The following is a 15,894-nucleotide window of genomic DNA, read 5'->3' as shown; positions in this document are numbered from 1 at the left end:
GGGTCTGGGCTTGACTGCAACGCCGGGCCCGCAAACCACAGAGGGGTGGGAGCCCCGACCGCCGGCAGCCCGCTCAACCCCCGCCTCAGCAGCCTTTCTCTTCGGCCGCCCAGCCACGCCGCACGGGTCCGCCGAGCAGCACGCCCCGGGCCCCGCCCCCACACGCCGGCGCGCAGCCCACCAATCGCGCCCGGCCGCCCGGGGCCTCCCCGCTCGGGGGGCTCCCTCCGCCCAACCGCCCGAGTGATTGACAGGCGGCCGGGCGGAAGCCGCGGCGCAGGCGCGCTGGGCGGCCGAGCGGCCCTCGGGCCCGGTCGCCGAGCTCCCGGCAGGCCCCGCGCCGCGGCTGCGCAGTGCCGCGCAGGCTTTTAATTCCATTGTGGAGAGGACGGCGTTATTTTTATTAACCGGAGGCGGCGGCGGCGGCGGCGACGGCGGTGGCGGCGGCGGACCCGTAAGTGCGGGGCGGCGGCGGCGGCGGCCACGACGGCGGCAGCGGCGGCGGCGGCGGGCGGGGGTGCGGGCCGGGCCGGGCCGGGCGGGGCGGGGGCGTCCGCGGCCGGCGGCCGGCCCACTCCTCTCTCCTCTCCTCAGCCAGGCCTGCTCCGGGGCATGAAAGTCGGCAGCGCGTTCCTGAGCGGCGGCGGCGGCGGCGCGGGCAGCGGCGGGCGGGCGGAGATGGAGCCCAGCTTCCCGCCGGGCATGGTGATGTTCAACCACCGGCTGCCCCCGGTCGCCAGCTTCGCGCGGCCGGCGGGCGCGGCCGCCCCTCCCCCGCAGTGCGTGCTGGCCGCCGCCCCGGCCGCGGCCCCGGCCGCCGAGCCCCCCCCGGCGCCCGCCCCGGACGTGACTTTCAAGAAGGAGCCGGCGGCGCCCGGCGCGGCCTTCCCGGCGCAGAGGACCTCCTGGGGCTTCCTGCAGTCGCTGGTCAGCATCAAGCAGGAGAAGCCGGCCGAGCCCGAGGAGCCGCCGGGCGCCCCGCACCCGCACTACGGGGGGCTGTTCGCCGGGGCCGACGAGCGGGCGCCGGCGCTGGGCGGCGGGGACGGGGGCGGCCCCGGCGTCATCCAGGACCTCAGCGTCCTGCACCCGCCGCCCGCCCCGCACCCTCGAGACGTGCTGCTGGGCGGCGGCGGCGGCGGCCGGACCGACGACCCCCGCGGGCCCGAGGAGCCCAAGCAGGACGCGGGCGTGAAGAAGGCGAAGAGGCCAAAGCCAGAATCTCAGGGAATCAAAGCCAAGAGGAAGCCGAGCGCATCTTCCAAGCCGTCGCTGGTTGGAGACGGAGAAGGCGCCGTCCTGTCCCCCAGTCAGAAACCTCACATCTGCGACCACTGCAGCGCTGCTTTCCGGAGCTCCTACCACCTGCGGAGGCACGTCCTCATCCATACCGGGGAGCGGCCCTTCCAGTGCAGCCAGTGCAGCATGGGCTTCATCCAGAAGTACCTGCTGCAGAGGCACGAGAAGATCCACAGCCGCGAGAAGCCCTTCGGGTGTGACCAGTGCAGCATGAAGTTCATCCAGAAGTACCATATGGAGAGACACAAGCGGACGCATAGTGGAGAAAAGCCATATAAATGTGACACTTGCCAGCAGTATTTTTCACGGACTGATAGACTGTTGAAGCACAGGCGCACGTGTGGTGAAGCCATAGCGAAAGGGGCCCCCAATTCCGAACCTGGGTCATCAAACCATAGCAGCCTGGGAAGTCTGGCCGTGTTGTCTCAGGGAAATACAAGTTCTTCAAGGAGAAAAGCGAAGTCCAAGAGCCTCGCCATTGAAAACAAGGAACCCAAGACCGGGAAAGCAAATGAGTCGCCAATCTCAAACAGTATAAGCATGCAGAACTACTCAGTAGAAATGCCTACTGTGTCTTCCAGCGGAGGTGTCATTGGCTCCGGCATCGACGAGCTGCAGAAGAGGGTGCCAAAACTGATCTTTAAGAAAGGGAGCCGAAAGAGCACCGATAAAAACTACCTGAACTTCGTGTCGCCGCTCCCAGACCTCGTTGGGCAGAAGTCCCTGTCTGGGAAACCCAGTGGCTCCCTTGGCATAGTGTCCAGCAGCAGTGTGGAGACCATCGGTCTTCTGCAAAGTACCAGTGGCAAACAAGGTCAAATAGGCAGTAATTACGATGATGCCATGCAGTTCTCAAAGAAAAGAAGATACCTGCCAACTGCCAGCAGCAACAGTGCCTTTTCCGTGAACGTGGGACACATGGTCTCCCAGCAGTCCGTCATCCAGTCCGCGGGTGTCGGCGTTTTGGACAGTGAGGCCCCGTTGTCCCTCATTGACTCCTCAGCTCTGAACGCGGAGATCAAGGCTTGCCACGACAAGTCGGGGATTCCTGATGAGGTTTTGCAGAGTATTTTGGATCAGTACTCCAGCAAGTCAGAGAGCCAGAAGGAGGACCCCTTCAGCATAACGGAACCCCGGGTGGATTTACACACCTCAGGAGATCACTCGGAGCTGGTTCAAGAAGACAATTTGAGTCCTGGCACCCAGACTCCTTCCAGTGATAAGGCAAGCATGTTACAAGAATACTCCAAATACCTCCAGCAGGCTTTTGAAAAATCCACGAATGCAGGTTTTACTCTGGGACACGGTTTCCAGTTTGTCAGTCTGTCCTCACCTCTCCACAACCACAGTTTATTTCCAGAAAAACAGATATACACTACGTCTCCTTTGGAATGTGGTTTCGGCCAGTCTGTTACCTCAGTGTTGCCATCTTCATTGCCAAAGCCTCCTTTTGGGATGTTGTTTGGATCTCAGCCAGGTCTTTATTTATCTGCTTTGGATGCCACTCATCAGCAGTTGACACCTTCCCAGGAGCTGGATGATCTGATCGATTCTCAGAAGAATTTAGAGACTTCATCCGCCTTCCAGGCCTCATCTCAGAAACTGACTAGCCAGAAGGAACAGCAGAAAAACTTAGAGTCCTCAGCAGGCTTTCAGATTCCATCTCAGGAGTTAGCTAGCCAGATAGATCCTCAGAAAGACGTAGAGCCTAGAACAACGTACCAGATTGAGAACTTCGCACAAGCGTTTGGTTCTCAGTTCAAGTCGGGCAGCAGGGTGCCAATGACTTTTATCACTAACTCTAATGGAGAAGTGGACCATAGAGCAAGGACTTCAGTGTCAGATTTCTCAGGGTATACAAATATGATGTCTGATGTTAGTGAGCCATGTAGTACCAGAGTAAAGACACCCACCAGCCAGAGTTACAGGTAAGGTCCCGAGAGTGACCAGGCTGGAGGTCTTCTAATGTAATTGTGTTTTATTTTGAGAACACTGCCATTGGAATGTTTCTACACGATCCTATTAAGAATAATGTAATGCCCTTTCAATGCAACTTTTCATATTTAGTTTATTTTGTTAGCGTGATTTTAGCTCTGTTTGTATTATGATTTTTAATCAAAATCAATAGATTAAAATAGTTTGACATTCGAAGTGACAATGTCTAGCAATCAAATTTACATGTATAGATCGTCAGGGAATAGCCCAAAAGTTTTAAATGCAAAAAAAAGTGAACATAAAAAACCATACAAAAAAACGAAACAAAACAAAAAAAAAAAAAACATAAAAAAAAACCTTTGTTGCTAGGATTAAGGTTATTCTAATTGCTTTACTCTCAGGAAAGTGTAATAACGCATGGGAATTCTGTACGTTATCACTGTAATGGAATATCCAATTTACAGATAGTATGATAATACATTTCATCATTTAAGTAAGGGATCGAAAACATTTCAAATTGCTCTATCTGGGCTGATATGTACATTTCATCATTTCGTCATTTAAGGGATCGAAAACATTTCAAATTGCTGTCTCCATCTGGGCTGATCCAAAATTCTGGGATGTTGGCTACCTATTATTTTGTTGCAGCTTTTAAATGTACTCTGAACTTCCAAACCACATTCATTCCAGCCTGGTAGAACAAATATTCTTGGATCTTTGATCAAAGCCTGGAATGATAGCTTTAGTAAGAGAAGGAAAAGAAAGAAAAAAAGCACCCTCTCCTCATCCCAATTGTAACAAGGCTGTGACTTCATCAGGAGGTGACAGGCACCGTGTTGAAGCCCCAGTGGTTGGTTGGTTCCAGTATTAGAGCCCAAACTGAAGCTTGGAGTATGTTTGATGTATTATACATGGCCTATAAAAACTCTTCTCTGTCTCTGTTATGTGTCACCCCCCCACTTCTGGGTCTTTTGGAGGGGGAGGTCATTTTTGTTCTTAACCTGTCCTCTTGTATTCTGGGCCTTCCTTGTGCCCTCTTCTCCCTAACTTGACTGTTTCAGTTTTACCACGATTCACATTCCAGTAGGTAAATTCATTGTGCGTTTCACATGCCTTGTGGCATCCAAATTCTAAACAACAGGATAAACATCCCCCTTCCCCCTTTTCCAAAATGAGCCCACACAGATGTCCATGTATAATAAAGCCTCACATACCCGGAGCTACAGGCATCAATAAGGTTGTAATTCCAACTGGTGACAAAGCCCATGTGCGGGGTAAGAGTGTCTCATTTAGTAACGACATCAGAACCTCTTTGTGAAATTGCAGCCTGTGTCATGTACATTTTTAAAGGGTGCGTTAGTCAGTATTGTACAGGGGTCTTGTAAAGTCATCACAACTTGCTATGAACGCTAATTGCCATTTGAAGCTACTGGATAACAGTGGCTCTGCTCTAAACCACTTTTAGCAATTGTATTTTTTTCCTGATTATATTTTTAATGTACTTTGATGTTTATGCTGATGAGTTTTTTATGTACTTTTGGTGATGTTTCAGTCTTATGTACTCTTCTGACGTCAGGAAAGTACCACTGGTTGTTTGCAGTCTTATTGTGTAATCAGCCTACCACAGGCTTCCATGTATAATAAAGTAATTAATATTGTGCAAGTGTAAAACACTTCTGTTATGAAAGCAGTGTTTGAAAATGAGAAATTATTAAAAATGGTTACAAAATACTAGTTAATTTCCTTTCCCCACTTTTCCTCCCTTAAGTCTGCTTTACCAGCTAAAGGGGTCACTTATTTGTCATTTCAAGATGCTTAGAAAATGTATTTAATCCTCTTAAATACACTTAATACTAAAAAAGTCTGTATTTCTTATTTTGGTAAGTGTGGTGAGTTCCATTGGGTACAGAGTACAAGCTGTAATCAAAGGATGGAGAGGACCTTGACCACTGTACCTCCTGAGCTGTATGATTTTTCTCCAGTGTTTTTGTTTTATACAGCTTTTGAATTTCTTTAACTTTTCTTGTGTGTACTGAATACTGCATATGTACTATTCTGATTGTTTGCTCTAGTTTACTACCAATAAAAGACCTGTTAATCACAAAATCGAAGAAAGGAGATATCACTTAATATCCAGTCACACTTTTCGGATTTTTCTGTTAACTCCATAAAGTATTCATGGCAGTGGTATAACCAGCCTGCAGTTGAGAGACTGAAATTTGTGTGTGCACGCGCATTTTTTTTTTTTAAACTTAAGTGTTTCCTGTTTCTAGGTTTATGTTATTTGAAAATTGGTTGACTATTTTCTGCAGTTTGAGGCGTACTATATAAGAAGACTAGAAATTTAATATTGTGTAAATTAGAATGTTTTATTGAATTGGGTTAGCCAACCTAAATATTATTCCAGAGAGATTATTTATTGAGGTTTCATTTTTAAATCATAATTCTGGTATCTTTTAGTTTCTAGGCGCATCCTCTTTTTGCCTCCAAAAGGTTGTAATAAAATAACAGTATGACACAAATAAAAGTGGTCCTGAGCATTTTTAGTAGGAAAAAAAAGTATTGTTAAATCACAGGTTAACAGTTTCAAAAAGGGTGTATGTGTAAATCTTAAAAGGAGAGAGCCGAGACGTGTTAATATTGAAGATGCAGAAAAGGTGTTTGAAAGCTAGTAAATACATTAACTTATAAAGATAAAGGGGGAAAAACGTGAGTCTGTACATCTATGAGAAGATGGAGCTTTGCATTTTACTGGCTACCAACACTGACGAATTAGTGAAGATATGAAAAGGGTAGGTCTTGGCCTTTTTCATATATGATACAATGTAGAGAAATGATACTTTATTTGTATTAAGCATAAACAGGGATTTCTCTGTAGAGAGGGCCCATCTGATCAGAAAAAGTAAACTTGTTTCCTCTTTGCCAAGATTGTTCCCCAGCTTTGGTCATTTTCTTGAACAAGCATGTTAAGCAGAATCTGGCTGATTCTGCGTTGAGCTCCAACTCTTGATTTCTCGGCCCCGGTGATTTTCTTTCTCTGGTCTAGATGAACTCAAACATGAAATTGTTTTTTTGTCCACTGATCTCCTCCCCCCTTTTCCTTGTGTGGAATGTCTGTTCTGAATAGGATGGGTTTAAAATTAAGATGTCTACTTTTAAGGTCTCAGGGTATGAAGTAGGAAACTCTGCTTTGCCTTTCTAGTGTGCGGCTGTAAGGCGAGGATGAGGACCAGCATCATGGGGCAGTTGGTGATCAGTAATTTGTGAGGTAATGTTGTTCAGTTATGAGAACAAAGTAAGTGGGGGGGGGGGGGAAGCAAAACCTGTACTTGTAATAAAAGTTGCAGGCGGTTTACAGATATTTCTACCTCCAGTTTAGTTTTCTGTATTATGATCATCAGATGAGAGAGAGAGAATCTTTTGTTCATCCTTGGAATCTGACATCTTGCAGCTACCTGCCAGTAGTGGCATTTAAGCCTGAGCTGGGTGACCGTTTGAGCAGTATGGCCTCATGAGGACAGACACAGTTCTTAGCTTTCAAATTCATCAGTTCTTGCAGAACTGACGATCTTCCCTCAAAAAAGGATTAGCTTCTGAACTTCAAAGTTATATTTTTAGACTTAACTACATCTGAAGACTGTCATTTTCAGAATCGTATGGTCTTTGTGTTTTCTGTGCCACATAATGACAGGATTTCATTTTTTCGCAATGCGATGCAAGGTCCCTTTGTTGGTCCTCTGATGCTGTCTGTGCGTCTTGTTCTGTGCGATTATGCTCCACAGAGTGAGCATATGTGAGAGTATGTTCCACAAATGGTTTTGTTAAATTATCTCTACTGGTGGAGGGGTCTGGTGGTTTGCCCATCTGTACTTTCTGTGAGATGATGTAGAGTTTCTGATAAATTCTGAGGATGGTTCCACTTGTTACATCTTTTATGCTCTTAATAATTTATTACCTAGGAGTTCCTGTTGTGGCACAGTGGTTAAAGAATCTGACTAGGAACCATGAGGTTGCGGGTTCGATCCCTGGCCTTGCTCAGTGGGTTAGGGATCCGGTGTTGCCAGGAGCTGTGGTGTAGGTTGCAGATGTGGCTTGGATCCCGTGTGGCTGTGGCTGTGGCGTAGACCAGTGGCTACAGCACCGATTAGACCCCTAGTCTGGGAACCTCCATATGCTGTGGGAGTGGCCCTAGAAAAGGCAAAAAGGCCCCCCCAAAAAAATTATTACCTAAAATGAACACGAGGAGTTCCCTTGTGGCACAGCAGTTAAGGGTCCAGCGCTGATGCTGCAGTGGCTCAGGTTGCTGCTGCAGCGCAGGTTCAGTCTCTGGCTGGGAACTTCTGCGTGCTGTGGGCGTGGCCAAAAAATTAATGAAATAAATGAACACAGGCATGAAGACAGCATCTGGGAATTCTGTTCTTACCCTTGAGCCAAAAAAATCCTCTGCAAGATTATAGTTAGTTTGAAAAGCAGTTATTACCATAAAGAGGGCACGCATTTTTAAAATTATTTCTGCTTTCTTCATACCTCCTTTGCTTTTTAAAAAAGTATTGACCATGTGTGAGTAACTTCTGTTTAAACTCTTCTGAACCTTTGGGCTCACTCTGGAGAAGAAGTGCATGGCATTTTTAGGATCCCAGACTCTGGGCCGCTGATGATGAATCGACTGTCTCCCCACTCCCATCCATTTGCAGAAATATTTGCACACAAAAGTTCACAGGCCAATCTGTATACTCAAAAGAACTGCCCTCCTCCCAAGCTGATAGAGAATTCTTAACCTGTGGACCCCAGGCTAAGAGTCCTTGCTTCAGAAGGCTGCCTAAACATCGATCTTTTAGTGCGCAAGTAACTTAGCCAATAATACCTAAACTTAAAAAGCCTCAAATACTACAAGTACCTTAAAATGTCTTTTTCTGCTATTTAATCACTTAGCATTTCTGGAACATGTTTAGGTTACAATAAAGCCATAGTTTTTATGATAAGCGGATCACCTAATGAATAGAAGTTCTAATTCTTGGCAGTTTCTCGTCCAGTAATAAGTACCATCGAGATGCTAGACTTGACAATAGTTCAGTCTCTTCCCGTCGACAAAGAAATGTGTCAACAGCGCATAATAACTGCAGTCATCTACTCTAGTTCTTCAGTTGCACAGAAGTAGCTTCCCACAGAAGTGTCTGGGCCCGAGTGAAAGTCCACAACCAACCTGTACCTTTTTGTCTGGAAGCAGTGATACTGAGTTCTCCATGACAGGAAGCCTATACCTCAGGTAGCCTGAGTGACTAGCCAGGTTGAAAAACACTGTGCAAGATAAGCCTTGTAAACAAAGCGTGTTTTGTGTCGAAATAGGTATCTCTTGGGAAATGTAGATAAATAGCTGGAAAAAAAAATGGGACTGATTTGGACCTTATCCTCCAAAGGGGAAAATTTGTTCCGTGTGTTTTGGAGTGATGAGCAGAGGTTGGACGTTGAGAGAGGGAGGTAAGGAGTGTCTTAGAAGGGAAAAGAAAAGGAATAGGTTTTGAAGGAAAATAGGGACAAATAAAACTTCAATATTGATGGGTCCTGGAGAGCTTTAAGTAATTAGAAGGGTAGAGGAGGTTGCAATTGAAAACCTCAGGCCTTTTTTTTTTTTTTTTTTGTCTTGCTTTTCAGTTTAGACTTCTTTAGGTACTTTGGCTGGGTATGAACTTCAGGACTATTGTGGAACAATTAATAAATAACCCTTAACAGACAACCGTGCTGAACTTACTCTTTGCACTCCCGATCTAGGGAAAAGATGGCTCATCTTTGTGTTTATTAAGTCTTTTGGTAACTCAGAATCACTCGGCTTCCATTGGGTGGTGAGAATGTTAAATAACTTCTTACCAAAATGATTGTAGTACAGATTATTATTATAGGTGGTTAAATGAATATACACAGAACTTAGAAATTAAGACGAAAACTTACACTACATGCCAGTCCCTCCCCCGCCCCGGAAAAAGAGAAAGAAAGAAATTTACAAGGACAGTGTATAAAGGCATACTTGGTTTGACAAAGGAAAAGTGTGATTATAAAAAGCTGGAAACTCCCTAATAGTTTTTTTTTTTTTTAAGTTTTGCTTGGCAGAATGTTTAATTTTACCTTGTGATTGGTTCATCTGTTCGTTCTAGTGTAAATAAGAATCTTGTTTTGTAAGCATTATCCATGGGAAAGTTAAGGTTTTAGTTTGCAAGCTAAAGTTTTCGTCTTGATTTTTGGGATGCAAGTCGATCCGTCTGAAAGTGACAGTTTAGGTGAATTTATCTTGTAAAAAGTGGATTACAGAAGTTGCCGGCGTGGCTCAGCGGAAACAAATCCGACTAGGATCCATGAGGACACAGGATCCATCCCTGGCCTTGCTCAGTGGGTTAAGGATCCAGTGTTGCTGTGAACTGTGGTGTAAGTTGCAGGTGTGGCTCCGACCTGGCATTGCTGTGGCTGTGGTGTAGGCCGGCAGCTACAGCTCTGATTGGATCCCTGGCCTGGGAACCTCCATATGCCACGGGTGTAGCCTTAAAAAAAAAAAAAAAAAAAAAAAAAGGGTAGATTGCAGGATCCAGTGACAAGATCATCAGCGTAACTATTTGATGTTTGGTTGTGCCTAAACTAGGCTCTTCCTGCCAGGGAGCCAAGGGCCAACCGTTGAGAGTTCTTTCTTTTTTGTAAGCTAATGAGAGCTGTGAGTGGGTGTGATTATGGGTCCCTGTGATAGATAGCCATGACCTTGATCAGTGGGACTGGAAAAAAGTCTTTCTAGGCTGCCCTTGCTTACTTAACCTAGTGGCCCAAACAACGGAAGTGCCTGCTTGCGATTAGAAAGCAGTCTGAGGTGAGACCTGGAGTCTTCAGCCTGCAAATGATAAGGTGCAGGACTGACAAGTACTTGAAAATGCTTGCATTTGGTCAAACCAACCAGGTACATTTTACTCAGTGACAAGCACAACATAGAACACGGAGCAAGGCGCACAGCGCTGCATAAATGCATTAAAACCTTTTTAAAACCTTGATCTTGTACTGCCTTCCACTTTGGCTATAAGTAGACCTTCAATGAACATCTTAAAGTTGGGTTCATGTTGTTAAGGGTAGTGTTTGTTAGGTAAGTTCCTGTGGAATTTCATTTCTCTGGATTTGGGAGACAGTCCTGCAGAAGTTACAAATGCTTATAGTGGCATTTTCTTTTTGTTTTTATGCTATCATAGGTGTTTCTATACTGAGTCACATTTGGAATAGTTAGCTGTGTCTTTGTCTTAGACGTGTTTATGTTGGCAATTGACAGGTTCAGTTTAGAAAATTTGCAAGAGTAATCTGAAGCCATTACATTTTTTAAAAATTGCTTCATTTTTAGTGAGGAAAAAAACCAGCTTTTGACGAGATGTATGTAGCATATAGTTTGTTCAGGATTTGTCTGAATGTAAAAAAACCCCGTAAGTGTTGAGCAGAGCGTAGCATGTTCAAAACAGAGTATTAGCCCTGTTGCGACCTATCTGCCTTTGAGAGGGAAGCAGGGGCTACCGTGAAGGAAGGAGGGAAGAGGGAGCCAGGAGACGAATATCACGGGGCATGTTGTGGAGTCTCGTAGTTAGAGGACCTCAGACCTTAGATGTTAGAGCCAGGTGCGTGGGGAAGACTGGGGGTCAGGTTCAAGTGACCTGGGTTCCCATGGGGCCACTGCTGGCGCAACAGAAACAGACTCACAGACAAGATGTGGGGATGGACAGGGAGTGCAGGGTTGGTAGATGCAAGCATTACAGTTAGAATGGATGAGCAATGAGGTCCTGCTGTACAGCACAGGCAGCTCTATCCAGTCTCTTGGAATAAAACATGAAGGAAGATAGTATGAGAAAAAGAATGTCCGCAAGACTGGGTCACTTTGCTGTACAGCAGACAATGGCACAACATTGTAAATCAGCTATACTTTAAAAAAAAGTTTCAGGGGAGTTCCCGTGGTGGCTCAATCGGAAACAAATCTGACTAGGATCCATGAGGACCCAGGTTCAATCCCTGGCCTCATGTAGCGGGTTAAGGATCGGGCGTTGCCATGAGCTGTGGTGTAGGTCGCAGACGTGGCTCGGATCCCGCGTTGCTGTGGCTGTGGTGTAGGCCGGCAGCTCCAGCTCCGATTTGACCCCTCGCCTGGGAACCTCCATATGCCTCAGGTGCAGCTCCCTAAAAAGACCAAAAAAAGAAAAGTTTTATGAGTTCCTGTCCTGACTCAGTGGTAGCAAACCCAACTAGTAACTGTGGTAACCTCGAAGATGGGGGTTTGATCCCTGCCCCCGCTCAGTGGGTTAAGGATCCGGCATTGCCATGAGCTGTGGCGTAGGTCACAGATACGGCTCGGATCCAGCGTTGCTGTGGTTGTAGTGTAGACCAGCAGCTGCAGCTCCAATTCCACCCCTAGGCTGGAAACCTCCATGTGCTGCGGGTGGGTGTGGCCCTAAAAAGACCAAAAATTAAAAATTTTTTAAATTTAAAAATAAAAAATAAATTTAAGAAGTTTTGAAAAATTGACATTTTTTGGAGTTTCCACTGTGGCACGGTGGGTTAAGAATATGACTGCAGCAGCTCAGGATGAGGCGGAGGCACGGGTTTGATCCCTGGCCTGGGGAACTTCCATTTGCCTCAGGTGCGGCCATAAAATTAAACAGAAGAAAAAATTTTTCATTTTGTTCACTCTGGTTTTATTAAACCTCTAAAACAAATTGATATTTGGCAAGAAGAGGTGTGTTAATTCATGATATCGTGGTATTTTCACTGACAATGCTAGTGTAAATAGCCTATAAAAAGGAGGGTCAGTTGTGTATATGTTTTATAACTTAATAAGAAATGATCATGCTGGATTATATTCAGTTATTCACCCAGCTGAACCAGTATTCCATCTGGAACTAAAATACAAAAACATTTTGCACTGTCTGAAAGTACAGTTTGTTAAAAATGTTCAGTTCTGAAATATCAGTTGGAATTTTGGCAACAGACTGTGCGAGCAGAAATGTAAACTATTTGTCGAATTGCCTTTCATGATTCAGTTGGTGATTTTTGTCTATAACCAGGTGGAAACAATTATTTAGACGATCAAGTTTATTCTCACTATCCCCGCTTTCCCTGTACCTGCTTTGTAATAAAACATTCCGAACACAAATTATTGAGGCTGAATATATTTTTTAAAAAAGAATTACATTTTCTGATGGAACACTAGCAAGAGCAGATGGTGGGGACATTGCTCAGCCATAAATAAGATTAATGCGTTCAGAGCTATTAAGATTCTGAAGAGACGGGAAAAGCTCAGAAGCTCAGAAGCTCCCGTCAATAGGAGGCAACCACTGCCTGAACCTGACTTGACTTGGGTTTTGAAAAAACTCATTTCTGATAAACACACCTAGAAAATTGAGTTTCACAAAACAGATACTATTTTTGACCTTTTTTTTTTTTCTTTTTGGTCCTTTTAAGGTCACACCCGTGGCATATGGAGGTTCCCAGGGTAGGGGTCTCATTGGAGCTGCGTCTGCAACCTACACCACAGTTCATGGCAACGCCAGATCCTTAACCCACTGAGCAAGGCCAGGGATCAAACCCGCAACCTCATGGTTCCTAGTCAGATTTGTTTCTGCTGTGCCACAACGGGAACTCCCAGATACTATTTTTGAAATTCTTTGTTCAAACACGGTTTCTCACTGTATTTCAAGGGAATCCACTCCAAAACTTCATGTGTTGGATGGCACCAGTACAGGCTTACAGCAAAATGTGAATCAAGGTCTTTTTTTTTTTTTGAAGAGAAAGTTTTCAGTAGTAAAATTATTGTGCATTTCTAGAAATTTCTGTTGGAAGGTGAACATTAAATTAATGTTGAAGATATTGAGCGAATAACATGTAAAATGAATTATTGTTTGAAAATAATTTCTATGGGAGTTTCCGTTGTGGCTCAGCAGTAATGAACCTGACTAGTATCCATGAGGATGCAGGTTCGATTCCTGGCCTCGCTTGGTGGGTCAAGGAACCGGCATTGCCTTGCGCTGTGATGTTGTTCACAGATGCGTCTCGGATCTGCCACTGCCATGGCTGTGGCCGTGGCCAGCAGCTGCAGCTCTGATTCAACCTTTAGCCTGGAAACTTCCATATGCCACAGGTGTGGCCCTTAAAATTAAAAAATAATAATAATAATAAAATGATCACTATGGTGTATTTGATTAGGACAAAGAAATCAGAAAGTTTCCATACTTTGGAAACATATCTTCAAATTCTTTGATTCCTTTCTGCCATTTTTTCCCTATGAAACCGTTAGGTTAGCTGAACTATATTAACTTATTAATTTATAAGTGATCGAATTTTAGTCTTTTTCCCCCTCTTATATACAGGGTCACTTGATTTTAAATTAGGAATAGATAAAAAGATGTTTTGATAAGAGCATCTTTCCTGATTTATTTTAAAGTTGCCTCTTGTAAATAAACCTCCCTTGAGCATTTTAGTGTGACCATAGGTACACATAACTTTTTAAGTTGCAAATGATACTGCTCAGGGCTCCTCCTGATCCTGGCCCCATTTACCTGGTTAACGCAAGCAGGCTGGAGGGACAAATGGCTATCCTTGAACTTGGAGTGTCCCCCTCCTCCATTCAGCAAATCATAAGCTCAATTTTCAGCTGCATGTAATCTACCAGCTACTAACTTCAGAGGTTGTGTATGTGCTGCATTAAATCTTGTCTTGGGAATTGCCGTCATGGCTCAGCAGTTAACTAACCTGACTGGTATCCATGAGGACACAGGTTCAATTCCAGGCCTTGCTCAGTCGGTTAAGGATGCGGCATTGCTGGGAGTTGTGGTGTAGGTGGCAGATGGGGCTCGGATCTGGTGCGGCTGTGGCTGTGGCCGGCAGCTATAGCTCCGATGGGACCCCTACCCTGGGAACCTCCAAATGCTGTGGGTGCGGCCCTAAAAAGCAAAAAAAAAAACTTAGTGAAGCAGAATAACTGTGGGAAAGAATCTGCTTTTTTGCTAATCCATTATTGAAATCAGATAGGTTAGTCATCAGTATTTTGTATTTATGACTCGTGAGTTAAGCAAGATATTTCTTTTAAATATGGAACATTTCAGTGTATTACTTCCCAAAAAAGACCAAAATATATATAGATGATCATCGCATTGTGAAAAAGAGGCCACGTACACAGGAAATCATGAAGTACTGGGCTTTGCAGACTCTTCATTCCGTAAAGCCTTCCATGCCTCTTCTCAGCCTTGGAGATGTGTGTGCCCTGACCAATAACTCCTCTAATTCGTCTTCACAGCCCTGATTCGCGTCCCAGGGCAGAGCTGATTTAGATCCTGCCTGGACGTGCTCTCTGGTTGTCTCAGGCCTGGCGGCTCAAAGTGTGAGCCTACCTGGGTGCGTGTTAGACCTGCAGGCTCTCAGTGCCCACCCCACCCCCGCCCAGACCTGCTGATCACGAGCTGCCTTTGAGCAAGATCCCCCAGGCATGTGACAATTTGAGAAGCGCTGTCCTAAAGCATTCACCAATGCTCCAGTACGCTCCTTTGGCTTTCCTTTCTTTGATTAGAAAATTAAAATCTAGGAATCCCCATCCTGGCTCCGTGGTAATGAACCTGAACCAGGAGGATGTGCGTTTGACCCCTGGCCTTGCTCACTGGGTTAAGGATCCAGCATTGCTGTGGCTGTGGTATAGGCTGGCAGGTATAGCTGCAGTTCAACCCTTAGCCTGGGAACCTCCATATGCCTGGAGTGCGGCCCTAAAAAGACAAAAAAAGAGAAAGAAAGATGAGAAAAGAAAATTAAAATCCATCTGATATCCACAGCTCCTGAATTCAAATTTGGCTGGTTTTGTTTCTTGGGTTTTGTTTTTGTTTTTTGCTTTTTAGGGCTGCACTGTGGCATATGGAAGTTCCCAGGCTAGGGGTCGAATTAGAGCTGCCACTGCCGGCCTACACCACAGCCACAGCAACATGGGGGGACCTGAGCCTTGTCTGCAACCTACACCACAGGTCACAGCAATGCCAGATCCTTAACCCACTGAGTGAGGCCAGGGATTGAACCCATATCTCATGGATACTAGTTGGTTCATAACCCACTAAACCACAACGGGAACTTACTGTTTTGTTTTGTTTTGTTTTTTCTCTTTTGCTCACTTTTAAAAAATTTCTAGCATTGAGATCCAGTTGACATGTAACATTGCATTAGCCTTCGGTGTATGTGTAATTGCAAAGTGATTACCACAAGGAGTTCACACCTATGCATCCATCACCACATATTGTCAGTCACTGGTTTGGTTTTTAAAAATCAATCCAGGAGTTCTCATGAGTGGTTAACGAATCCGACTAGGAACCATGAGGTTGCAGGTTTGATCCCTGGCCTTGCTCAGTGGGTTAAGGATCCGGCATTGCCATGAGCTGTGGTGTAGGTTGCAGACACGGCTCGGATCCTGAGTTGCTGTGGCTGTGGTGTAGGCTGGTGGCTACAGCTCCAATTAGACCCCTTGCCTGGGAACCTACATATGCCATGGGTGCGGCTCTAGAAAAGACAAAAAAAAAAAAAAAAATCAATCCAACGGAGTGAACACCTGGGCACTAGGTACTACTCTGGGTGACAGAGGTGAAAAGGAACCAAGTTAAGTGCCCTTAAATTCTAGTGGGAGCT

The 15,894-nt window shown here is 45.5% G+C and overlaps 1 protein-coding gene across 2 annotated transcripts; it reads left to right on the top strand.

The window, feature by feature from the left end:
* The first annotated feature begins 350 nt into the window (after window positions 1-350).
* ZNF281 (zinc finger protein 281) lies at window positions 351-5,761 on the top strand. 2 transcript variants are annotated; one of them, XM_021064494.2, is made up of 2 exons: window positions 351-454; window positions 599-5,761. In XM_021064494.2, exon 2 carries the CDS (start codon window positions 613-615, stop codon window positions 3,229-3,231), a length of 2,619 nt encoding a protein of 872 aa, XP_020920153.2. In that variant the 5' UTR covers window positions 351-454; window positions 599-612; the 3' UTR covers window positions 3,232-5,761. The 2 variants fall into 2 exon arrangements, with proteins under 2 accessions (XP_020920153.2, XP_020920155.2); XM_021064496.2 differs by having other exon boundaries at window positions 595-5,761.
* The last annotated feature ends 10,133 nt before the right edge of the window (window positions 5,762-15,894 follow it).

This window comes from Sus scrofa, chromosome 10, assembly GCF_054392235.1.
Source record: "Sus scrofa isolate SSC_HxYL_T2T_F1_AM1 chromosome 10, Sscrofa_HxYL_maternal_Yorkshire_Landrace_v2.0, whole genome shotgun sequence".
NCBI classification, from domain to species: domain Eukaryota; kingdom Metazoa; phylum Chordata; class Mammalia; order Artiodactyla; family Suidae; genus Sus; species Sus scrofa.
Note: the sequence above shows the minus strand (reverse complement) of the source record. Positions and strands in the feature narration are given on the sequence as shown.

Bases quoted from the DNA above. Each gene is read 5' to 3' on its own strand.
- ZNF281 (XM_021064494.2), top strand. From the start codon at position 613: ATGAAAGTCGGCAGCGCGTTCCTGAGCGGCGGCGGCGGCGGCGCGGGC.